At 47.6% G+C, this 26,468-nt stretch overlaps 1 protein-coding gene across 5 annotated transcripts in view; it reads left to right on the top strand.

Annotated features, from left to right (window-relative positions):
* The window catches only part of LSAMP (limbic system-associated membrane protein), a 1,059,407-nt gene that overhangs the window by 1,028,017 nt on the left and 4,922 nt on the right, over positions 1-26,468 (top strand). For 3 of the 5 annotated variants that reach the window (XM_009274410.1, XM_009274402.1, XM_009274417.1), the window contains 2 exons: positions 4,414-4,534; positions 5,500-5,648. In XM_009274410.1, coding sequence (XP_009272685.1) covers positions 4,414-4,534; positions 5,500-5,648 — 270 coding nt within the window. Of the gene's footprint in view, positions 1-4,413; positions 4,535-5,499; positions 5,649-11,729; positions 11,766-26,468 lie in introns of all 5 variants that reach the window. The other 2 variants (XM_009274388.1, XM_009274395.1) reach the window with 1 other exon arrangement.

The following is a 26,468-nucleotide window of genomic DNA, read 5'->3' as shown; positions in this document are numbered from 1 at the left end:
TAGAGAAGCCTTTCTGGGTTTATATTACATGTACTGAAATGGGGGTGAGCGCTGAGGAAACTATCTGCAATCAGACACTTATCACAGGGTATAGTTTGTGCTTTAAACCTGGTAATATATAAGAAAAGAAAAGAGAGAGAAAGAGAAAAAAAAAAGAGAGGACCTGTGAGTTGCCCCTGTCTCTCCCCTCAGAAACGCTGGCAGTGCCTTGTTTTCACTCATTGCTATTCGGGAGAACAGTAGCGTGAAGAGAAGCTTCAGCAAGGCAGCAAGGAGACATAAGGGAGGGTTCAGACGGCTCAGAGCAAACACATGCCTGCCTGCACCCAGCCATCTCAGCAGTGCCTACATGGGTATCACAGCCCCGGGGCCTGGGGGTGACGTGCGGTAGAGGCATGTGTTAATGAGAGGGTGCAAAAACTTGACTTTTATGCTGGTTTCAGGTCATTAGCATAAAGCCCTCTCTAAGAGACCCTCCGTGGACCAATGCAATACAGAAGGGGGCTTGACCAAAGGATACGGGAATCCACCTAAAAACACCAAGAGGCACAGTTAGCTATATGGCTTACATCCACACCTGTATGAGTGGGGCATGGATCCCATCGCCCATACGTGCTTAGACAGATGTCCACTCTGCTGGCATGCTCCTCCCACAGTGACACAAGATATTTCAGACTGCTCTCACTCTTATAATCCTACATGTCCACCTCCATATTTGTATGGCTCATATTTGGCACTGGAGTTGTTTAAAGTGAATATCCCCATCTACCTGCTCTGTTTCCTTGCTTGGAGGCTAATACCTCTGCAGCAGGGATGAATGAATGGGACCTGACCTCCTTCAGTTTACACACCAGAATATTAACTTAAACTGAAATTGGAGATGGTTACAGACATGTTTCAGGGTGCATATGCATGGCCTTGATTCACGGGTAGCACTCTCAGGGAGTGGGTTAGGGCAGAGAGCTGACGGCAGCAAGTGTTTCAGCCCATCCTGGTCTAATTTGCCACCACAGCTGATTTTAGCACCTTTTAATACCATTCTTGCTCTCTGTCTCTTTCTTTCCCTTTGGCCCATCACATCAGATCAACTTGTCTGTCTTGCTTAGAAGTCAAGGTTATAGGCTCCCTGCAGCATCTTCAGAATCCACAGTTTTTTATAATTCCCTTAGAAATTGGGTGGCAGAGGTTTAATACCGGCTGCTTCAAGGGCCAAATTTGGCATTAATGTGAAACTGTAGTAGCAGATTTTCTGCACTAAAACTGTTGAGGGTTGTTTCCAATCAAAAACAGCTGAGTTTATAAACCTGAGATGTTCCATGAGAACCAATTAATATTTTCAAATATTTCTGTGAAACATAATTTCAGCGATGCTTTTAACATGGTTGAAACAGATTGTTTGTATAAAGTCAGAATGTTTGATTTTGACTTAGTTTCAACTCATAATAACTATGCTACAGTAAGATCTTAAACATTTTTACTGTTGGAATATATGAAAATATAATGTGATAAGAGTATTGTAATATTATTATGAGGCCTAATTTGTAATGTAAGCAACCTGTAAGTTCCTTCAGGACAGATCTTTTCTTTCGAAACAAAGGGAAAAAATCTAAGAGGTCATGAGGGCCATGCACAGGAAAAAAATCAGTCCTGTTTGGGGAATGAAAGCTAGACATTTGCATACATCTTTCCTTTTCTTGCTTTCTAAAACTACACCACAAGCAGCAGAAAGTGGGAAAACTACAGTAAGTTTGAAAAATGGGACCTGCCCAACCTCAGGATCTTCCTGGCCATCTCTTATCATCTGCTGATGCTGTGGAGCACGTAGCTTGTCAGCCCGGACTGCAGGAGAGAGCATCCTTGTTTTGCTTTGGTCTCACACTACCACCTTCAGGCTTCCCGAGTAATGGCCCTTGCACATCACAGACAGGGAAACTGAGGCCTGGGGAAGAGTGGGGGAAAAACAGCTAACTGGCTTCCCAGCAGCAAACAGCTAAACACAGAGCGGCTGCTTTCTGAGTACAATAGGCTGGTTTGCTCAAGGCCACCGCCTGCCCCTTCTTCTGGGGCAGCACTGCAGCAAGCAGACTGCCCTTCGCTGAGAGGGCAGCCTCGAGGCCAGCAGTGCCTTAACAAAAGTGGTGGCAGCTGAGGTATGGCCCATCCACCCGTCTGGGCTCTGTCCTTTAAAAAGCCGAGGAGGGTGGCTAAGGCAGGGACTGCTCAGAGCGAGGGACTGGGCTCCCTGGCAGCAGCCCGGGGAGCACACGCCTGCTGGGGTCATTTTCTAGGCCCATAGAAAAGTGCTTGTTCATTTTGTGACTCACCTCTTGTGATGGATTCAGTGAAATGGAAAAGGTTTGTCTCACTGCAGATGGCAAGAAGATACAGTGCTCGAACCAAAAAATCGAAGAAGGGTGCTTAAAAAATCACCTTCACTATCCTTTTATTACCCCGCCTCCTTTCCAAATTAAAATATTTACATGAACCCACAGCCTTTGAATGTAGGATCCTATTTATGTACACTTATTAATATTTATGATGTTAGAGGGCGCACTGCAATATCCCTAAAGCCCTGCATAAAATCCCGATTAAGGTCAGGAAAAGGATCACATTGAGATGGCTAATGTGTTCACAAACAAACTTCTTTCCATACATTTTCCAGACAGAATTATTTTTATCTTTGACTGACACAATCCATTTTGATTCTTTTTTTGGCCTTTTAGTGCTGGGACAGATACCGACAGTGGAGCTGTACTCTGTACACAGAGAGTGTGCTTTATGGTAACTTGAGTCTCAGCAAAGTAGCTGTCTGAGTTGCAGCCCCGTAATCTCAGGGTATGCAAGTATTAGTGATGAGAGACAAGGCACTTATTCCCTGATCCCTCTTGGCAGCCAGGTGGAAATAATTCTGCCTTTTAACATGTAAAGCTTGTCGCTTAACATTTTGAACATGGGGCTGGGATTGAAGATGCCGGTGCCTACCCTACCCAGCACCCAGCCAGCACTGAGACCTAGCTCCAGCAGAGCACACCGATATGTTTCCCAAGTTTTGTTTGCCTATGGCACAACTCTCAGTCTTCAAAGTAAGCAGAGGTGGGAGCACCGTGCTGGGCTGAGGGCAAGCTTCATGCAGAGCAATCACGGCCAAGCCCTTTTGGAGCCTCTGACAAAGCATGGTGTCCAGGAAGGTTTGGGCAGGATTTGTAACCTTAGACACCTAAGGGAAGTGTCTCAACAAGTGGTCTGGCTCTCAAAATTGTACCCACAGCTTCTGCTAAAGCTCTTCCCTTTTAAGCCGAGAGAGTGTGCTTTATGGTAACTTGAGTCTCAGCAAAGTAGCTGTCTGAGTTGCAGCCCCGTAATCTCAGGGTATGCAAGTATTAGTGATGAGAGACAAGGCACTTATTCCCTGATCCCTCTCGGCAGCCAGGTGGAAATAATTCTGCCTTTTAACATGTAAAGCTTGTCGCTTAACATTTTGAACATGGGGCTGGGATTGAAGATGCCGGTGCCTACCCTACCCAGCACCCAGCCAGCACTGAGACCTAGCTCCAGCACCGATATCCGATATGTTTCCCAAGTTTTGTTTGCCTATGGCACAACTTTCAAAGTAAGCAGAGGTGGGAGCACCGTGCTGGGCTGAGGGCAAGCTTCATGCGAGCAATCACAACTCTCAGTCTTCAAAGTAAGCAGAGGTGGGAGCACCGTGCTGGGCTGAGGGCAAGCTTCATGCAGAGCAATCACGGCCAAGCCCTTTTGGAGCCTCTGACAAAGCATGGTGTCCAGGAAGGTTTGGGCAGGATTTGTAACCTTAGACACCTAAGGGAAGTGTCTCAACAAGTGGTCTGGCTCTCAAAATTGTACCCACAGCTTCTGCTAAAGCTCTTCCCTTTTAAGCCGTGAATGTATTTCTGTCCCATACATGTTGCTTTCTTATTATAGTTTGACATTAGACACAGAGGTTGTATGGAAAATAATTTTCCTGCTAGTGTTAAATTCCTGCTTTACTCCTTTTACTTTTGCTGTCTTCCTTTACCCTTGATGAAATCTTTCTCTCATCTCTCTGATGAGCCCATGTGAACTAGAGATCCACAGGTAAATATTCATAAATTAACAGAAGTCCGTCATTAACCTTAACTCTGCCTGTGTATGCCTATGCATTTATGACAGAACTTTATGCAGTCTTGCTGAAGAGAAGCACACGTAAGGAGTGATGCTAATGCAGTGTATTAGGGAGAGTTCAAAGAGCAGGTATTCTCCAGAGGAGCGGGGGGAAACATGTGCCACAGCAAGCAGCAGCTGTGGGCCTCCACCAGCCTGAATGGTTTGCATGAGGAAGCCAGCCCTGACATAGTTTCACTGTTTCATTCCACCTGGAAGTGTGTGAAGTGACCATGTGTTTCCTTCCTGCAGACCCTCCCACCATCACAGAGTCCAAGAGCAATGAAGCGGCCACGGGACGACAAGCCTTACTCCGGTGTGAGGCGTCAGCAGTGCCCACGCCTGATTTCGAGTGGTACAGAGATGATACCAGGTAAGACCTTTAGCTCACCTCTTCCCTTCTCTCCTCTTCAGTCCACTCCATAGAGGATCCTTAGAGAATCACCTATCATCCTCCCCAGCTCTTCTCCTCAAACAAATTACTCTTCACAAACCATATAAGTCACGATGGTCCCATCAGATTTGGCAGAGCCAGCGTGGTCAGGGCTGGAGGAGGCAATCCCTCTCTGCGCTGGGGATGCTGAAGGAAGTGCAGAGGATGGAGCTCTTGCCTTTACGTCAGTTATGGGCCAACACACAATTAAGACATCAGTAGTGCTTTCTTCCTGACGATGTTCATGCATTAAATAGCCCATGATACAGAAAAAAAAAAATAGGCAGTGTTAGTCTCCCAGTAGGTAATGCAGCTCTAGGTACCTTCGTCTAGGGGAAGGAGCTGCTGAGGTGTAAGATTCCCCCATCTGTGTGACCTGAGTGACCCAGATTTGCATATGAGAGAAAATGGATCTGTTCCTTATATCTGAGCGTTTACCTGGCATTAAGAAGGTGGTGTTATTATCCTAGTTTTTAACCTGACCCATGTGCACAGGCTCAGGGATGACTCAGCTTTGCTATATTGGAACATATGAATTGGTGTGTTTCACTAAAAACCTTTTGTTCAAGTACAGACTAGCCCTCAGCTGGCCATGATGTGTTCATTTCCAAGTGTTAGTTGGTGCTGGGTAAAGGCTTCCTCCCTTTCCCTTGGCTTTTCTTGCTTCTCCACCGCTTTACTGGTGGCATTTCACCCCACTGCACTCCTTCTTCCTTTCATTCCCTCCTCCTCGTTTCCATCAATGCCGCCTTTGGTCTCTTTCTTCTCATGTCTCCTTCCTGCCTCCCTCCATCCTCACCCACCAGCTGGGCTGAATGACTTTGGTTTACTGTCTGCTGGGCAGTGATTTCTTTCCCAATACACAACTGCCATTGCACTACACACCTCTTCTCCTGTCTTCCCAGGATAAACAGCGCCAACGGTCTGGAGATAAAGAGCACAGGGAGCCAGTCTCTGCTGATGGTGGCCAACGTCACTGAGGAACACTATGGGAACTACACCTGCGTGGCTGCCAACAAGCTGGGAGTCACAAATGCCAGCCTATACCTTTACAGTAAGTATGGGAGAGGGTGAAGGGAGGTCCAGATCGCTCTCGCAAAGACCAGGCTGTATAGGAAGTACAAGGTGACCAAAACTCAGGAAAGCATCTGCTTGCCACCCCCACCCCTCCAAACCTCCAGCCATGAACTGGCTTTCAGCGCTCTGCTTCAGATACCTCCATGTTCATACTTGCCGTGAAACACGAACACCGCCAAATTAAAAGGTTTACAGTCGAGCCCTTTGATTGACTTTCTTTGCTGAAGTCAGATTTTGTTAAAATAATAAAAAGATGTTTGTTTTAAAGCTGGAAACAAAAAAACCTTTAGAATGACAGCCCCTTTAATAAGGAGACAGAAGGCCAGGCCTCAGAGGGTCTGTGACAGCTGAGAAATGACAAGTAATTCAGAGAGATGGAGAGAACTAGCCACCGAGCCTGAGGAGAACAAGAGAGAGTCAAGAAAAAGAGAAATTAGTTTGACAATGGAAGGGAAAGAAGTGGGAAAAGACAGAATGATTTAAAGGGACATACCATAGGGAACATGGGGGAAAAGGCAATCAGCAGATGAAATATGGAATAAAATTCCTTGGATCTCATTCTGCTACCTTTCAGTTACTGAGTTTGTCGTAGTAAGTGTAAACAGACAGAAGTTGGGATTAGACCAAACTCTAGAGCAGAGTTACCTGCAGGTTCTGAATTTTGCAGCTGATTCAAACCTGACCCTAAACAGAGCCCCTGCCCCTCACCTACCAGCCACACCTGCGTACAAACTGTGGCATATTCAAAACACAGTTCCTGATTCCAGGTCCAAAACTTGGGCTCGACTTGGACCACACGTTGTTATTGCCACCAGAAATAGACTGCAGCAGAATGACCCACTCACTTGAATGGACACATAGACGCAAAAGTGACTTAGGGCTGTATTCCTCTGACAGTCCCAAATTGAATTAAAACACTCAGGCCATGACCTGCATGTCTTTTTAAACAGAAAAAAGATAAACTGTGTAAAGCAGTCTTAGTACGGGATGCAGTTTAGTCTAGTTTCTGCTGTGTGTGGTCAGATTAGTCAAACCATCAGAAAAAACATGTTTTGGTATGGTTATTTTTTAACACATGTAGTGCAAAAGGATAAATCCATTGGCATTCTTTGTTTACCACCTCTGGATTTATTTCATAGCAGTGTGAATTTTTGGAAAATTTGGGTGTGTTCTGTGGAAGTTTTTTTCTAAAGAACAGATAATATCATAAAAGAACATATATTTGATTTCCTGTAGCATTGCAGCACACAAAGCAAATTTCTACTTTGAAAGTCTTTTCACCCTGGTCTTGGGACTGTCATGAGATTAAAATAAAACCCTCAGGCAGCAATCTGGAACACAATTTTCAAATACTCCAGATTTGTTCTTGCTGATACTAATATAATGCTAAGTTTAGAATCCATTATTTGTGGCTGAATTCTAAATTTGGCCCTCTCTGTTGGTTCCTGTTACACAGATGAGCTGAAATGCATCACTGAAGCAAAATATAAGATGAAATTCAATAAAGTATGTAGGCACATGTGATTTTAGTTGGGGTGTTGATTTTGCTAGAAAAGCATTTTGCATGACTTCAGAACTTCACCTCAAAGGATCTCAAAGGATTTGCTAGCAATGAATATTTTAACATCACAAGTTATTTAGAAATGGGTGAGTGTTATTAGCACCATTTTGCAGTAGGAAACTAAGGTACAGAGTGAAGAAGTAGTTTACCCATGGTCGTAAAATGAGTGGCAGAACCTGTAAGAGACCCAGAGAGATCTTGCAAAGTTGCCGTTAACTATTCCACGGGGAAGTGCGGCAACTATTAACGATGACTTGCAACAGTGAGGGTCCTATTTTAGCCTCCTTTTGATGTGTATGAAGAAAACTTTCCTTCTTTCAAGTTGTTAGATTTTGTTTGTCATTTTTACCTTAGAAATTCAAGGCCTATTTATGCTGGAAAACACTAGAGAACTTCACAAGAGCCACAAGAATGGAGGTGCAGGAGCTGAGAGAGATTTGATGATTTTCAGTGGACGGTTTCTAACTTTTACTTTTGTTGCTTCGTTAATCCCTATTTCTTCAGTGTGCAATTGCTTCATATTGTTTCAGGAAATCTCTGTTCTCCTTCTAGTTAGTATGCAAGAGAGAAAGAGAGAGGAAAAAAATAAATACAGCTGGTATTTCTAAGGTTAAGAAATCAGGGGAGGAATGGGTGAAGGGAATCCAGCCTCATAAAGATAAAGAAAGCAGCTGAAAAAACCTACAAGCCCAGATGAAAAAAATGCTGTAGTGATCACACAGTAGCTGAAATAACAGGTAGTGCACACTCCCAGCCACACACCCAGGCAGAAAAATAAAGCAGTGCCAAGTTTTTGCAAGGTACAGCGGATACTCAAATACTTGGGAGTGTTTGTCATCCCTAGAATCAGAGATTTTATTTCTTTTTTAAATAGAGAACAAGCTCACTGTAGGGCAACATCCCACTAGGGAGGCAGATACAGCGATGGTTCCTCAGTGTCCCATTGCAGCACAAAAAAGAATGGCAGCCAGGAGTGAGGAAACAGAGAGTTAATAATGAGGTACTGGCAGCTTTGCCTGTGGTGGAGGGCATAAGGGGAGCTAGCAAAATGATGTGAAAGAACAGTTTAGCAATAGAGAAAAATGGGTGACTACCATTCCAGGAAATCTCAGCCAGCATTGAAAAACTCTCGGAGAGACCGAGTGCCTTAGATGTCAATGCCATAGAGAGAAGATGCATTAAAATACAAAAGCAGCTCCCTTGAGCTGTATGAATAGATAGCTAGTGATCTTCCTTAAAGGATGTAGCAGCAGGATTACCTGCTGTAGGTGGAGAGATTTATACCCCTCACTCCTGGAGACTGAGTTTACAACAACATAAAAATGGCCATATCAAAGGTCTGTCTTACCTAGGAGCCTGTCTCCAACAGCAATATGGAATGTTTGCAGAGAGGGTACTCAGGTACAGTTTGATGATACAACTGATCTAATAGCTTGCTGCCATCCCTTCCTCCCCACTCCTTTTGCTCACCCTGCTCTCTGCTACATGCTTTTGTTGTTTCCCTTATTCTGGTACTCAGTGGACAACCCACTGAGCCAGTTCAACCTGCTAAACCAGTGAAAAAGTAACCGAGCTTTACCGCCCACCCCCCCAAACTGCCCCGAAACGTTTTCTTTTGTTGTACTGAGCTGAATTAGTTCATGGAAGGGCTCAACGAGCACCAGAGCCCATGCAAGAGGGGAAGCCGTACCACACATCTGTGGATATGAGAAGTTGGGAGGCAGGACCATGTTTTGCAGCATTAGCGAGCCAATAGGTTGATTCAGCTCTGCAGAGCCTAGGAACAGGGTTTGTAACCCCCAAGCAAAAAATACTGTGAGACCTAGGAAAGAGGCAGTAACGCAGATCTCTGTGAAAATTACCTGGCAGAGAGGCCAAGCCAGGCTGCCATCACAGAGCAACAGAGGTGAAAAGTAGTGCCACAACTGAAGGGAAAGGGTTTTTTCCCTAAGTATATTAGGAGGGAGGGAACGTGTTTTCTTTCCATTCCACTCAGCTAACAGAGTGCTATGGAAAGCATTATGAGTAAAAGTCACAATTTGTATCTTAACCCATGCTACACAGAAGTGTAAATATGTGCATGCCAGATAAACATCTGCTATACAAGCATATAGATGCATAGGTTTACGTGTACGTGAGTATGTATACATACATATGCACCTGTGTGATGTATAAGCAAGCACACACACACCCACAGGCACACAGACGCAGGCGCAGCACCTGGTGCATTCTAGCAAGGCAGAGAAAAGAAATGAAAGCTCTTTCAAATTAGTTGACTTCTGCCTTCCGCGGAGCTAGCCCATCCCAGAGGATAAAACAGGAGACAACAGGGCAGTGCCGCACATCCTTTTGCAGTCCTGCTGGCTAAATTGTCTCAGTTATAGGAGACTGCCACCTCAGCAGGTCCCCTGCCGCATCCTCTGCAGCTTGCATCCTCTGCACCCTTCAGGGAGTAAGGAAACGCGGAGGTGAAGCAGCAGCTGGCAAGGCCCGTGCCAATTAGAAGCAGCAGTAGACAGGATCCCACCCCTGCCTCCTCTAGAGGCTTCAGGTAGAGTTATCTTTTCAGCCCAGCAGTTTTCATCCCAGCAAGAGGCATGTTCCTAGAAGAGCTGGCACTTGCCTCTAACTTGTCATTATTAGTACCCCAGCACAAGTGCTGGCTGTGTGCACACGCTTGCACCCCTTCTCCTAACTCTCTGCCCATGCTTTGTTGTGCCTGAGCATTTGCTTATGGTGGTTGCTGCTAGGATTTGGAGTGTAACTGTGGCCGAAATCTCTCTTAGTGGCTCTTAGTGCAAACCCTGTGTTTTCCCAGGGGCTGTCGATAATGGGGAGACTCAGGAGAGGAGGAAAGTGGTTAGGGTGACAGCCAGATGGGGCAAGGCTGAGACACTGCTAATGAGCCAGGGTGGAGCAATAAAGGCAGCACGCAGGGGTGAGGGGAACAGAGGTAGAGTCCTTGAATAGAAAGCAGCATGATAATGAGGCTGTAGTGCTTTGCTTTAACTGCTTATGCTGTGCAGTCTGCAGCCTGCTGTGCAGGAAGAAGGTAAAGGGGAGTTGAGTTATTTAACCAAACCAAATAACAAGGAAGTCATGTCAGCACAACAGCCTGCTTTTGCAGAACAATAGTCCCCTGTTGCTGCATAAACACAGAGATCCAGGCTAGCCGTGTATTTTCTATGCAAGAGACAATCTCCCTTGTGCCTGCTGTGGATTCAAACAGCTCCATTACCACCATGAGGGCAGGAGATCTGGCAGTGTCACACGGATGGGCCTGACCTGCTACATCCTCATGGGCTCCAGCGAGTCAGAAACTAGCATTGGCCTCCAAATAGCTGGGCCTGGGTTGATCAGAGAATAATAGCAGACTACTGATGTATCCTGCCGAGTTCTGTGTCTGTCAGCACTGATCTTAGCACCGTCCTCACAGGTAAGCCAGCAGACAACTCATTGCCCCAGGCCTATCAGCTGTTGCATAGTGGCATATCTCTACAGCTAAATGTCTACCTACCTATCAGTCCCTGAGTAGGAACTTGTCTCAGTCAGTACGAGGCATCCAGCAAGCTCTGAAGGTAATGAAGGGAGACCCAGTGTTCAGAGTCAGGCCTGGGGGGCTTGTATTCTTGGTTCTGCTCCTGGGTCTGCCAACAGTTCAGCATTGACCTTGGGCAAATTGCTTCCTTGCTCTGTGCATCAACTGCATGATCTGTAAAACGGAGTTAACACTTCTGTTAGCCTCAGACTGAGGTCTCTGACGTCAGTTTCCCTCAGTGTCTGTGCAACTCTTTGAGATCCTTGTGTGGAAGAAGCAAAGCATGAAGCCAGCAGTGACGTATAACAAAGTCCTGCTGTGACATATAATGAGGACGCATTGTAAAAACCCTATAACCAAAACAGCAGGCTCTGCGTACAACTAGAGGTTGATGAGTCTGCAAAAACCCTGTTCCCATCAGAAGACAAAGGCTCAAAAGAAACAGAGTGCCCTTGAGGATTCACCAGGGTGACTGCTCCCATGCTCAGATTCCCAGGGGACCTGTCACTGGCAAGAAATCCATTGTGGAGAAGGTTCTGGGGAGGCAACAACTACCTGTGGAGGACTTCCACAACTCACCTCTCTGCCAAGACTAGCTTCCAGCCAGAGGTGTAGCTAAGAGGAGCTGTAGTGTGATGACATGAGTGGTCTTGAAAGTCAGAGGGGAGATATGGCCTATCAACTCCAATTACCTTCACTGCAGGTGCTTAATCCCTCTTGCTGTGTGGATATTATTTGTTTAGTTTTTCAAATGACTTCTCTCTGACTCTCAGTCCCAGGGGGTGTTGATATGTATTAGGTGTGTTGCTAGCAAAATGCTCTGTATATGAAACCTACTCTAGTTCATTTAATTTGGGGATGGACAACTCCATCAGGTTTGTATCTGCTGCTTGCTTGGTGTGAAAAGTGGCTTATCCTTTTCTCCTGCATGTTGCTTATTGTTTTTTTTCCCCCCTTAGAACGAGTTTTACCCACACTCCCCAATCCTTTTCCAGGTCAGTATATGTTTTATGTTGAAGTAGCTCTTTAGCCGGGTCATTCTCCATCATCCTTATAAACACTTAGAGCTAGGGATGGGCAAAACAGTTCAGAAATGCAGGAAAATAAGGGCTTTCCCTTGTTGTCTACATGTCATTTGTTCCCTTCTGCTCACCTTCTTCATCCTTCCCCCTTCCCCCCTCCCTTTTCAGGGAATGAATCAATTAAACAGCAACAACCTTTAGCCAAGCTTTGAGCCATGACATTGTGTCCTCACCCAGGTCTGGACAGTCTTCAGTGAGGTTCAATTTGTCTGCAGACCTGCTCCTAATATATATTCCAGTCCTAAACTGTCTTTGCCCACATGTTCTGATTTGGATCAAAAGCATAAGCAGACCTAAAATTTTGCAGAGATGGTGGAAGGGACAAGTGAGAAGCTAAAAATTAAATTGCTGCTGGAGTATTTTTTCACTCTAGTTGTGCAAACTATTCACAGTGAAGCACTTTATTTTCTCATTCCTCTGTCACACACCCCCAAGTCTGCCAGTCAAATAGTGCTGCGTTTGAGGCAGAGAGCATGACAAGAGGTGCACAGTGAGGTGTTACTGTCTGCTTTATTCCAAGGGAAGAAGGTATGAAGGCAAAACAGGGCCTGAGTACTTTTCCTGTCTCGGTGCTGCCCAAGCATGCCTCAGGTCCAGGCAGCGTGGCCCCAATGTCCACACGAGGCTTGGGGTTTGGATGCGACTTTGAGATTCTGAAAAAGTGCAGAGACTGGGGACTTCCAGAAAGCAGGCTACAGCTTTTGAAAGCAGCATTTGGAACTAAATCAACAATAAGGCAGCCAGTCCCCATATTCACTTAAAAAATCTTGGCCTAGGGCTCCGTAGTATCTTTGTTTTACCACCATATGATGAAGGTGCACTCAACTCATGGGATGTTCAGAGGCCTAAATAGTTAACGTCTGTGCAGAGCTTTGGGGTAGAGTGTTATTAAGAACCCATGTTGTTTTGCAAAAGAGCACTTGCCCAAGTAAAGCACCTGCAGGTACTCCCATGAAAAGAACAATAAATGTTGGGTGTTACACTAGCTCCCTTTAACTACTTCGCCTTTTTCAAATCAAGCTCTGCTCTTGGCAACTTATTCAGGCTCAGGATGTAGTCACAATTGCCTATTTAAAAGGCAAATCCACAAATACAATTAAAGAAAACTACCTACAAAAAAAGGAGGGGAGGGAGGGAGAAATCAAGCTACCGTTAAAATTAAATCCCAGAGAGTGATTTGTAAATAACATTCAAAGAGCTGAGAAAAGGAGTAAAGTAGGCCATTGGGAACCTAGTGTGGAAAAATAAATCCAATTAAACACCATTATCGTATGTATTACAAATGAAACTTGTGCTTGGATATGAAATTAAAGTTGCTGAGGCTTTTTGGGATGTAAGGTTTTGAGGAGTTTTCCAATTTTGGGTGTTCTTTTTTTAAGCAGAATTTTCAATGACAAATATTTTTGTCTGATGGAAAAACCAGTGCTCTTTCTTTTTATGATTATTTTTATTATATATCCTTAAATTCCACAGCCAGGCAGTGTTAATTTTTTTCATAGCTAGCCCTGTTTACAGCTGGTTTTGAATTAGTAGCCCATTAAGCTAAATGATAAAGCAAAAACTGCAAGTGAGCAAGGCCAGGATTTTCATACCAAATACCCCTCCTAATCAAGCTGCCAAGGCTGTCCTGCACAGCTTTAGTCAATCCTTTAAAACACTTCCCCCTCTGTCTTTGAAGTTGTTATTTTTTTCCTTTTACTGCTCCCCAGTCTCCTGAGATCATCTCGAAGGACATCCTGGTGTGACATCACTTCTGTGAGGAGTCTCCAGGAATTTGTGGTGCCAAATGCTGGGATATCTCTGGTGACCCAGGACATGCAAAGAGGATTTTGCAGAGGGGGAAAGTAGAGTTCAAATAGACTGGACCTCATTTGTTTTCTGAAAGCCCCTACTAGCTTCTCCAATGTGGGCGTTCAGCACAGATATTGGCGCTTATCTCAACATTTGCTTTTACTTTGCTGATCACCTTCAAAGATAGGGGGCATAAAATGTTCTTGTTAGACCTTTTTCTCCCTATGAGTTGATGTTCTAAGATGCAGTCCTCAGCTCTCAAATAAGCCTCTCCTCAACGACCAGAATCACAGCCTCCTGCCTCTTTCTCCCTCAATTTCCATTTCTCTTTAGCCTTGGTAACACCTCCCTGCCCTGTGGGGTTTTGAGCATTAATTCAAAAGGAAGGCGTTTTGAGATGAAGAGCACTGTAGTCATGCTAAGCATTGCTATCATTAGCTAGCTGCTGTGGAAACATCTTGCTTTCAGGCAGGCTGGAGACTCAGAAGCAGCCCATTCAACTAAACATATGGGATTTGAATTTGATGAGGCAGTGTCCTAAAAGGCTGGTGGAGCCCAGCTGATTTCAGCTCTCAACACAATTGTCCCTGGTAAATTTTCCAGCCCTCCTGATTTTGCAGCCCGGCACTCAAAATGCCGAGAAGTGTCTTCTGGGATGATGTCACATCATCGCATCTTCCTGTCTGCATTGTAACATCACGTTATAATGGGATGAGACAAGACCTGGCTGTCACAAAGGAGGCCTTACTGCATCATCAGGTGGCTTTTCAAAAGAATTTTCTTCTGGAAAAGGAGAATTTGCTCATTCCACAGCACACATGCCAACGACAGGGCAAGTGAGATCATTGTTGAACCTCAAAGGGGTCTGTCACAATTATGGCACTAGCTCCATCTCTGTCCTCCATTGTCCCTTGCCCTCAGCCCTTTGAAAATAGACTCCCTCCCCCATGATTAGCACCTATCAGAATGGCTTAGCCAGACTGATGGGCTTCAAAACCTGCGAGTCTTCTCAGGAGATTTGTGATGAGGGCTTACCACAGATTAACCAGGGGCTTTCTCAGCATGGTTAGCTTGAATGCCCTGGGAGCTCTGCAAGGGAGATGCTGTGTTTCCCAGAGAGCAGCACATCCAGAACTGCCCACGGGGCATCAAGCATGCCAGTCCTTGGTGCCTGATCAGACAAAGTCCAGTCATGGCCATCAACAGGGTGGCAAAAGATTTACAGCAGTAGTGTGTCAGTAATTGGAGGAGGGGAGGGAAAAGGAGAACAAGCAGTCCTGTCTTTCTGCCAAAATGCGCACTGATCGGAGAATGACCCTGTATGACTGTAGATCGTAGCTAGTCTGCATTTAGCTGTAGCCTGTGTAGCCTGTACTGTCACTAATGCCTTCATCAGGTGGGTGGGAGCTGGGGGAAGGGAGAAAAGAGGTGTTCATTTGGGTCTGATGACCAGAGCGGGAAGCAGAGAGGATCTTTCTTTCTAATACCCTCTCAGTCCTCTTCCCTTCCTATGGAGATCCTAGCTGTGGAGAAGAGAGCTCATCTGTTGCAGTGGTCACCTCCACCCATCCCTGCTCCCCTTTCGCTTTCTCTAGTGCATGGCCTTGTCAGTCCTGCTGAGCAGGCAGCTCTCCTGTCAGCGGGGTCTGCTTTGGCAAAAGGATGCACATCTGAATATTTTGAAGCTAAAGAGAGGAGCATGGGGGAATACATCAGAGAGTACAAACTGTAAAGGGTTAACACATTATGGGGGTTTGCTGACTAGGCAGTGGTGTGGGAGCAGTCCACAGAAACCAGCCCTCCCAGTATGGTGTGGCCAGCTAAAGATCCCATCCATCTCTGGAGTCCTCTTCACTGAGGCCAGTGCGTGCTTTCTCAGCTGGGCTCCAAGAGGAGGTCAGTGAAAACCCAAGCCTTCGCAGCCTTTGAAACAAACTAGTTGGCAGAGCTGGAGAAACTGTAGCATAAACAGGCCAAAATAGCCAATCTTGTCCTATCGTGATCCTGACGTAGAAACTACCAGCAGAGAAAAATAATGGCCATAGGGACCAAGCACAGGAGGGCATGTTTGGAGTCATGTGCATGTCTGGTATTTCCATAAATTCTCAGGCATTCAGGGGCCATAGTTCAGCTGTACTCGTCACTCTGCAGTGATGTGTGCCTGACTACTAGGAGCATGCCTCTCTCTTCCCTGAAAGCTGGCTGAGCCTCGGGCATCGACACCTGATAACACCCATGACCCTGGGTGAGAAGCACAACTCACAGCTCTCCTTGCTTCATGCTGGTGGTATCCAGCCAGCTTTTCCAAAGAGCTCATTCTCCATTTGGTGAGTGCAGAAGGGGGTGGCTTTGCAGGGTGGATGTTCAGGCAGGCCAAGCTTCTCTTGCTGCTCGGGGTCAATGTCCGTCCCTGCCAGGTCTGCAGGTACTGAAGGCTGGGACCACATTGGGTGCCAAGCCTGCGGGGGTTTCAGGCCAAGGGAACATGAAGGACAAGACAGGGTGAAGGCAGAAGGCCAACATCATATTAATTGTTTCTTGCTATTGCATAGGTACCAGGCAAGGGGTGGCATTGTATCTTATTTTGACCATGTGGTTAAAAGTGAATACAATTGTTACCGTAAGTCGGCAGATGAGGAACTCTCTAAGACTCAATTTGGAGTTTTAGAAAGCAGGCATTCTTTATTGCGGCGCCGGGTGCAAGGTGGAATTTCCACAAATCAAGCACACCTATGGCTAGATCACCGTTACATTTATACACAAGAATTACAAGGTAATACACTCCCAGTTACAATGATTGGTTAGTGATTTACATATAATTATAATATCGGTTGTGTCATTCTCTTCTGTTACTACGCTTGCGCAGGTGAAGGGTCTTCACCTGGACAAGGGTCTTCTTGACCTACGGGTGTATTTTTTAGTATTATAATGAAGGCAGTTCACTTCAGGACACCTTAAAAGTAAGTTTTGTTGCCAAGTTGGCCAGCTAGGTGCCTACTTTGCCAGGTTGTCAAATAACTCATCCTATATACAATAGAACCCAGGTGCTCTGGTTATGGTCTAGAGAGTCCAGAGAATAGGGACTTCAAGGAACATAGCCCCGGATAACAAGTAGCACAGCACCCATATATAACGCTAACATAAAAACTAACTTACTAAAATCAAGATGTTCTTATAGTTGATTATTTCACAACCAAACATAGAAAGATTCAGTAAAACTTAAGATAATCTTCAACACAATCAAAGTCAGAGGTGATGATGGTGTTTTCCAAAAGGGGTAGTAGGGATGTAGCTGGAAACAGCATCTTAGGGAAAAGAGAAATGCCAAGAATTATTTCTACTACAGCTACTAGCATTGCTTGATGGATTCTTCTGGATAGCAACAGACGGTTTCTGTTTGCTGAGATTGCTTAAAAAAAAAATAAAACCCAGTCTGCTTCTTCCCCAAAAAAGCATAAAGAAAAGAAACCAGCTTTCTTAAAGAAAAAAGAGAGACACAGGGGGAAAGAGACAGAAATGGCTTTATTGCTTGATCTGTTTCTGTACTTTTTGTTCATTAATTGTAATTTAGATTGATTTATTCCAAAATGAGCCCTAGGTTGCATATATTTGCGTAATCCTCTCCAGCAGCAATGCTGTGGAGAATCCAGCAAGCGAGGAAGAGCAGTAGCAGAGGGTAGGAACTGAGACTGGAAGTCCCAGAAAGATATTCCTCTGAGCTGGACCCTTGCACTGGGATAGGGAAGGCATTTCAAGGTCTGTTTAGTCACAGATGTGGCTTTGCATGCATGCAGAACAGCCCTGCAAAACAGAGGTCAGGGCACAGCAGTCAGGTGGGAGAGTGGAGGTTGGGTGAAACGAGTGGGGGAGAAAACACAGAACTGCACTGCAGAGATTAGAAACAAACCCATGGAAGAGCAACTGCTGTGGAAAATCAGTTGTCCGGTAGGGACACTGATAGTATCAGCGGTGTAGCATGGACACATTACCCTGCAGAGCAGAGCTCGGGCAGGCTATAACCCTCCTGAGACAGATATCCTCAGCCCAGAGGATACTCGTAGCCTGATACCATCTGTATGTTAGATGAGTTTCTGAAGCCATCAACTGAACCTTCCTCCTTAGAGACAATGAAGGCAACTTATACCCCCTGCACAGCAGGTGCACGAAAATCCTTGCTCTCTGCCTCTTGCTCTCCTTACTTCCCGTGCTGAGCTGCCAGCCGGGCTGACTGGGCACAGCAGGTGCACGAAAATCCTTGCTCTCTTGCTCTCCTTACTTCCTGTGCTGAGCTGCCAGCCGGGCTGACTGGGACCGAAGTGTGGAGGGCAGCAGGGAGGAGGATGAAAAACAGCCACTGTTGTCTTGATTTAATCCTTATGCACACACAAAAAATCCTCCCACCCCTAAGAGAAAATGACCAAAGAGTAATTCCCACCTTCATCCTCCTCCTCCCCCTTCCATTTCCAGTGTAAACCACTCAAGAATTTGCCTAACAAATTGGCCTCCCCTCTGGTAATTGTCCCAAGTGAACAGTCTCTCCATTCACTAACCCATGACGGTAAGTCAGTTTGGGAAGTGGCAGGTTTATCTTCTCGGCTCAGGCACTGCACCGGGCCCGCTTGTAAACCGGTTGCCATTCAGTGTCTGCTCTACTGTTGATAAAGCACATTACACATGGCTGGGCTTGCGTGATTAATACAGCTGTCTAAGCGCTCTCTCTAAAAACAAAAACAACCAGGAGAAGGAAAGTGTAGGATTTGGGAGGGAGGGGTTGCAGAGGGAAAAAGCCAACCATTCCAAAGAAATCAGGCTTGCAGAAAAAGCAGAGTGCTCCTGGCAGGCCTTCCCTCCCGTGGGCGAGAAGGTCTGTCAACAGAGTTCCCCTGCAAAAGGGAAAGGCCTAGTGGCAAGGTGAGCAAAGGAGAAATGTGCTTGGCCCTTCCCCAGCATCACCTGCGTGTCACTCTGCACCCTGGGGAATGAGTGCATGGACAGGAGCAAGGGGTTAGGCCATGGAGAAGGATGTGCTATAACCAGCATAGCTTCAGTGAGATCTGGCCAGGCAGCCTCTACAGTAGGTGTTACAGATATGCATGCTCACTGCTGGACGAGTACACTCCTGAGCCAGGTCACCTTATGCACCATACGTGCACACCCCATGCTCAGAGGCACATCCCACAGTCACTGAGCAATTTCCAGGCACCCTAGAACATCTAAAGGATGAACCGAAGTGGCTGCAGGCATCTTTTCCATTGCCCCAACTCATCCAGCTGAAGGCCAGCTCAGCTGCCTGTGTAAGCTGTAGTAACTTTCCCTTTTTAATTACTGGTATGGGAATGGGCTGTGGGAAGCCACTATGGCTTTCTGCTCCAGCTTTCCCCATGCCTGGGCCAGGCACTAAAGCCATGCTTGCACTGTTAGGGCGTTAAGGTGACCAGGAGTCTCACTCTGGAATTGCACCCACATACACGCATCCATACTTGGATGAGAACTACAGGTGGCACAAAGTAATATTTACTTAGCCCACACGCTTTAGAGACATACACCAGTCTGTGGGCCCAGCTCGACCCCCGTGAAGTCTCTAATTCACTGAAATGCTGAGAGAAGCGCACAGGCTTGTTTATAGTGTTCCCACGATATGCGTTCCATACTTCTTCTTGTTCACAAGCAGCCCTTGACGAAGGCTAGCTGAAACCTCCTCCTAGCTTGTTCCACTCCTGGGCAAGGAGAGATGAGGACAAGGGTTGGTTTCCTCTAAGCTCACTGCAAGGGAGTCCCCAGAGAGGAATGGTGGCCCTAAGAAGACCTCAAGTACAGGTGGGCGGGGGCACCGTGCTGCAGGTACTAGAGGAGAAGGATAGAAAGGGCAGAGGCAGCGATACGACTGGATTTCAGTACCAGAGCAACCTCAAGCATGCTGGTCACGCTCCACCCCAATTTAGTTCTCCTTCTGCTCCAGTCTCCTTTCCAGTGACCCCTCGGTGTGTCCCTCCCTCTTCATTTCTGCTCGCAGCCACTCAAATCTTTCTTGTGCCAAATATCCAGCAAAGCTTGTGGAAAACCATAGCAGGGATGAAGTGGGTAAACAGACAGACATAAAGCTGATGAAAATATTAATTTTTCAAGAGGTTCCAGAGCCTCCGATTAGCAAACCTGCTTCCTAGGGCTGTATGTGCTCTGGCTGAAGGGGGCTGTGCTGTTTGTTCCCTATTGAGACACCAGACTCTTTGCTGGCATCACCTTTGGTCTGCTGTGCCATACACCATATGCTTGAGAGGTGAGCAGGGGAGGGATTGCTGTATCCTAGGGAAGTGGCAAACAGAAAAAGCTCAGATCTTCGCTATGATGGACCCTGAAAAAGTCTGTGCTATGTATTTATTGGATGTTTTGCCTGGATGAAAATCTTCAATGAATGGTTTGAAGACAAAGCAGTTTTAAGTAACTGATTTTGTATCAGTAGTTTGCCAAGTGTTTTTTTTTAAAAAAATCTCCTCCAGCTGCTAGGGGAATGGAAAGGGTGGGAGAACTATTTTTCAGCTGTGAGAAAACCCTGGAACTTTTTGATAGCTACAGGACAGATCTGGTGATGAAAGGTCTGTGTAACCTTGCAACGTAGGTGGTCTTCTAGCCACCACCAGCCTCACTGGTCAGGATAACAGTTCAATTCTATACTAGGAGTACTGTAAACCAGCTCCAGGATAAATGGCGTAAGCAGCCAGCTCTTGAACACCATGACCTTCTCAGAAAGACACTGAGAAATACAATTTCAGGGATATTCTTTAGACCTCAGGGAAGGATGGGTGCGCGCTGCATTACAGAATGAATCTTCACTAAGACATGAGGTATGATAGATGAGTACTTAGTACACCATGAATGAGCTCCAAAACATGGGGAAGAACTGTTCAGTGCTAAAAAAGCATGAGCAAATTCTGAAATACATTAAACCGTGTGCTAAGATTGATAGACACCAGAGACATTTCCTTAATCTTGTTGGAGAGTTGCTGGAGGGCATCCTCCCTAGTTTACACAGTGGTACTTCCACCTCTAGAAAAGCAGCCTATTGCCACTGCAGTCACAGTCAAGTTTTAATTACAGGAGCAGAACTGGTAGTGAGAATGGGGTACAAGCAGGCAACGAACAAAATAGTTTCAACATTAAGAACGGGGAGTGAAAAATCATGTCTTCTTCTCAAAGGGGAGGGGACACACACAGGAAAGTAGTAAGAAAAAAGCCCCGAATGAACCCTAGTAAGTAGAAGCTGCTAATCCCTAAAGCCTCAGAGTAGAGTGCAAAGCCCTGGAAGAAAGAAATTAATAACTTTCAAAGTATGACCTTGAAAATGGAATTAACAGTATTCCTCCCTTTTAAGCCTTCATGATAATAAAGATTTCATCTTCTGAAGCCCTGCAAGAGAGTCAACAGACTAGAAAAATTTCTTCCTGCTGAGGAGCTGGCAAGTGTAAAACCTAAGACCCCTCCAGGCCCCAGGGAGTGAGATGACAGAGACCTGTATGGTGCGCACCCCCTTTCCCTTTCACCTTCTCCTTCAGAGTTTTTTTTCATTCCTCCCTCATTTTTGGTCCTCTTCAGGAAGCAGGACTCCAGCCTTCACTGTAAGTAGAGTCAGCCTGTCAACAGCATGGAGCCCAGAGCCGCTCAGGGTGGAGAGCACTTGGAAAAACAGCAGGCCAGCTCTACTTTTTTTGCCATCAGTCCTTCCTTCCCATCACAGACAAGTCCTCCTAGCCTGTCCCATGCCTCCTCGTGGCCTCACTTCCATTTAGAAACTCATGGGGGCTGATTGTCCTCTTACACCAGGTTTTACCTGGCATTCTTTGACAGGATCCCAAGGGCAGATTCCCCAAAGCAAACAAGGAGCCTGTAGCTCTCTGATGCCCTTCGAAACGTCTGTGAGCTCTCCTCCATCAGCACTACAGATATGTCAAGCCCTGGAGTCTTGTTAATGTAAATAAGAGAAAAACTGGCACCCACTGTCTCTTTTCCTATCTCCATTTTGGTTTACTCAGATGATGGGACCCAGGACCCAGCAGAATATTCTAGACTGGCGAATGTGTGTGTGAAACGTGTAGATGGGTGGGTGATTTTTTTTCCCGCTGAGTATGGACCAGAAATACATCTGCTTTCTACTTGCATCTCAGATGACCCTTTTTAAAGGTCTGTGTTGGGAATCTTGAAAGGCATAGGTTCAATTTCTGCTGGCGGTGATCATGTTGCTGACAGCATTTGGAGGCATGCCTCTGTGCAACCAAGAGGACTTGTGGATTTGCTTACAAGTCTGATCTAGTTTGCCTGTTCAGCAAGGGTTACATGGCACGGCACAGCCTCTATCCCCCTCTCTTACGGGCCCCTTCAGGGGTGCTGTTGGTGTTGCAAAAGGGAGCTGGAGGAAGTGAGGGGAGAGAAGGGGGAATATCTGTGTGGAGGAAGTAGAACGGGCTAGAAACTTTACCACCACTCCCTGCAACCTCTGCTTCTTGCTGCTGTAGCGGGTAGCTGTCTTGCTTTTGATGGGGATGACCGACCAGCAGATCAGATCTGCCCCCCAAAGCAGTTTTGCCAAGGGTGCTGCTGCGTAGTGGCTGGGGAGAGATGCAGACCGATGGGGATCAGATTCCGTGCCACAAAAAACATGGCCATGTTGGGCTGCCTCAGGCAAAAGTGGCTGAGAGCATGCAGAGCTGGCGCCCGCCCTTTAGCACGTTTTCCCGCGGGTGTGCAGCCGCTAAGCCCGAGCGTCGCTGCCGAGCAGTGCTGTTCCCAGCCGGCGGCTTGCCGGGGGTGGAGGGGCGGGCCGGGTGAGCGCCCAGAGTTTCGTTTCCGGCCCGCCGCCCCCGCTCTGCCCGCCGCGCCGCGGCCGGCGTCAGCCGTCAGCGGCGGCTCCCCCGCCCCCCCCCCGGCCCGGCCCCGCACCGCTGCAGCTGGCCAAGCAAGGCAGGAGGGAATCGCAGCAAACGCCCCGGCCCTGCTGCTGGGCGGCAGGCACGCAAAGCAGAGCCGCCCGGGTGTGTGTGCCTACCAGGGAGTTTGCGCAGGGCACCCGGAGGGCGAGTGTTGTTCGCCTGCATGCCACAGAGCTCGCAGCACCCCTTCACATACTGCTCGTGCCCCCTCTCATACCTCTTTGTTGGCATTTGAGCTTCACCTGGCACCCCATCCATGCCTAAACAGCTCTGTAGGAATCCCCACTTAGTCTCCTGTAGTTCTGACCTGGGCTGGTACTGACTCCTTGCCTTTGCATTCCTGGTACTATCTCCCTCTTCCCATAAACACCATCATTCCCCTCTACCTGCCTCTCTCCCACTGTCCCTGCTTCCCTATGCCTGATCTGGGTTTAATTTCCTCTCTTTATCTCCCCTTCTCCCAGGACCTGTTCTTGTTACCTGTCCAACCTGCATGCTCACATCAGCTCCTACATTTCCCCATCCTCACCCTGGCTGACGTCTTCTCCTCTTGCCCTCTTCAGAGTCCTGAGCCATTGCCATTTCAATTGAAGACCTTCCCTGGTATCGTTTCCTGTGCTGTAGCCCTGTGTTGGTACAAGTCTAAGGCTCATCATATCGCCTCAGTCCATATTAACCCCTTTTTATATCCCTCATTACAGCAGCCTTTTCCTATGCCTCTGACCTGATACAGTCCTCCTCCCACATTTATCACCTCATGCAGCCCCCAACCCCGAATGGGCACTACAGGCTTTGTGCGGCCAACACCAGCCATGAGGCAGGGCATGTACAGTGCTACCGAGCATCCTCCTGACCTTGGCCTGAGGCTGTGCGTTGCAGTGCCTTGTAGCACTATAAACTCAAGGCTTGAAGGCAGGGAGAAAAAGGGCCCTTTTATTCCTCCCACAAAAGTCAGACCTCGGAATTCTGCTCCCCTCTTGGTAATTTCTGCAGCTAGCCTCGTCTCTGGAGGTTGAGCCTGTGCCACGGAGGATGCACCACTGGAGTCTCAGTTGCTTAGGCCTTAGGGGGCATCATACCAAGTCTTCTCACAACTAAACCGTGCTCCCTTCAGCTGCTGCGTAGCATCCACTGAGGGCTCAGTAATAGCTGGGCCCCAGGTTTGGTGGGGAGACTTGCAGCTCTGCAATTCAGGACCTGAGCATTCAGTGGCCACCAATCTCTTGACACTGGGTAGCTTCTTAAGTTTCCTTGACAAAAAGCTCATCTCTCTCTTTCCTAGGGAGATCTGAACACACCCCCAGCTAACTCTTCCCACACTGAGCAGCTTCCTTAGCCCGGCTCTCCTATAGTCAGCAGAGGAGACTGCAGAGCAAGGAGTGACTGAGACAGTTTTAATCTAGCCGGTTCAGGTAGTAATTAGTAACGGGCAGTGTGCCGGGCTTTCTGTTAATGCCAGGGTCCTAAAGTCACAGGAGAACATAACACCCAAATTTAATGTGTGGCCATAATATCACTGCTGGCAGCTGACTGCCGCTGTGCTCCTTAAAAGTTGAGGGAGGTTGTGGATATGGAAGTCTTCAGGCAGTCCAGAAGTGACTGGACAAGTTCATGGAAGAAAAAAATGAATCTGTCAAGGAATTCAGCTTCCACTGGCTTGGGATGACTCTGAAGTGCCTGAGGTGGGCCAATATGATGCCATGCTGGCCATGTGCTCCTGGCTGGCCCCCACCCAGTGCCTGCAGGGGACAGGACTGAAGGTTAGACAAGACCCTTGGACTGACCCAGTAGAGCTGGTCTTTTCTTGTATGCTCCTCTTGGAGACTGGCTGTTTTTGAGGAAGAGAGCAGCTCTTGGCTTTGCAATCTTGCTGTGGTTTGCTGTGAACGTAAGCAGCACCCTGCTTTTCCTCTCTCCCTCCACCATCTCACCCAAGCCCCACTACCCTTCTTGCCATGTCTTTTCCTACACCCTTCACAGGAGTAGAAGCAGTTCATGAGCCATGACACACACACACACACACACACACACATGCGTGCGCGCGCGTGCGCACACACGCAGCATTACAGCTATACCATGCAAACTAGCATACATACCCACGTCCTCTATAGTGACACCTGGGCTAGCCTAGCTTGCAGCCCTCTGGGGAGGAGCAAGTGTAGCAAGCCCAGCTGAGCTGTGCCAGTTGTATGGGGGGACTTAAAACCTGTGAGGGGCCAAAGCACTGACCCACTGACGTGGGCCTGGGAAAGTCATTCAAGACATGTGAAGTCTGTGGGGACCCCCTCCCCAAGGGTGTTGGAGGCAGATAGTTTTGTGTAGCTATTTACCTTTTTCTGAAAGACCAAATCTCTGCACTGTTGCAAGGCTCTGAGCCAAAGCATCAGAACAGAAAAATGTTCTGAGGGACAGTCACTGGCTTTCTTTTTTTTTTACCATTAAAATAAACATTTTCTTCCTCTTCAAGCCTTGCTCTCAGGCACAGCAGAAGTATTTTGGCTGCTGCTGCTCCACTTAAAAAAAATAAAATCAGCCCAAGGCAAACACCCAGCATGGGATCGTTGCACCTGCCCTGTTGATGCTTGTAAAGTGCTACGCAAACATAATGGGAAAGGTCAGGCAACCTTAGCAGTAGCAGGTGCTGCTGGCCCTGCATATGAGGCTGGTAAAGCTCTCGCAGCACCGCCTAAGCAGCACACAGCACGTGCGAGCATGCAGCAACTCTTCCACCTCATGCTGTGTGGAAGGGTTTGCCTGCAGGAGGGTGAGGCACCAGGTAAAATTGCTGAAGTCCCATGTTGAAGGAAGGGCCTCGCCGCCCCTTCCACATCCCCACTCGAAAGTACGGGGATGTTCTCCCAGAAGTGTCAGACCCCTGGAGCCTCTCTGTGCGAGGCTGGTGCACGGGGCCGTTACACGCAGGTGGGCAGGAGCAGCGAGGTCACGGTAGCACAGCTCTGTTTTTCCCGTGGTTAAAATTAAGGACACAGCTAGGGTTACCCTGCCTTGGGGAGAGGGGTGGGATGGGGGCTACACGTGGTCCCCTTCAGCCCTGAAAGGGCTAGAGCTCTCTAAATCTTGGCCAAGGCTACCTTGTGCCGTGACACTAATGCAGATCACCCAGGCTGAATGCATGGCACGGACAAACCCTCAGAAACACGGGGTGCAGTGTCCCGTGAGGCTGTTGCAGCACGGTCAGGCACTGTGGCAGGGGTCCACCTGCATCTGCACCGGGTGTCTAAATGTCTCACTATTTGAAGCAAGGAAGAGAAGTGCAATTGGTTTGCCCTTGCCAATTTTCAGTCTGTTCCTTCTTGATTTGATTAATGTGATCTGACTTGGTTAGCTGTTTGGGGTCTGGAGTCCCTTAAGGGTTTATTTGTGAAACGCTGCCAGATATCCATATTAACTCCTCCTCATCATCATCATCATAAACCCAATTTCCTTCCCTGGCTGCGGTGGAAGAAAACTCCCTTCAAAGCTATTGCGTGGTCACAAATTTCGCAGTGCTGCCAAATTGCAGGGGAATGATTAGCCCGGGAGATTAGCTTGCAGAGCAAATTCCCAGAGCACAGGGCTCAAGGTTACGAAAGCGGGAGGCTGCAGAGAAAGCGCCACTCGTTTCCCAAAGCCCCCCGTGCCCGCTGAAAGGGTCTCTTCTTGGCTTTTAGCACCAGGGAGCGCGGCCTTCGCTCAGCGCAGAGGTGGCCGAGCCCTGAGCCGAGAGCCAGGGGCGGCGGCTTGAGTCCGTGCCCGGGCCGAGCCAGGCAGGGGAGCGCGGCCGGGTCGCGCAGGGGTCTGCTGGGGCTCTCGCTGGCTCGCCCCGGGTCTCCCAGCGACGTTCGCTCGCTGCGGCGGCGGGAGGAGCGGGCGGCACCGGGCGGCCGCGGGGGCGGCTCCGCGG

Source organism: Aptenodytes forsteri, unplaced genomic scaffold, assembly GCF_000699145.1.
Source record: "Aptenodytes forsteri isolate BGI_AS27 unplaced genomic scaffold, ASM69914v1 Scaffold379, whole genome shotgun sequence".
Taxonomy (NCBI): domain Eukaryota; kingdom Metazoa; phylum Chordata; class Aves; order Sphenisciformes; family Spheniscidae; genus Aptenodytes; species Aptenodytes forsteri.
Note: the sequence above shows the minus strand (reverse complement) of the source record. Positions and strands in the feature narration are given on the sequence as shown.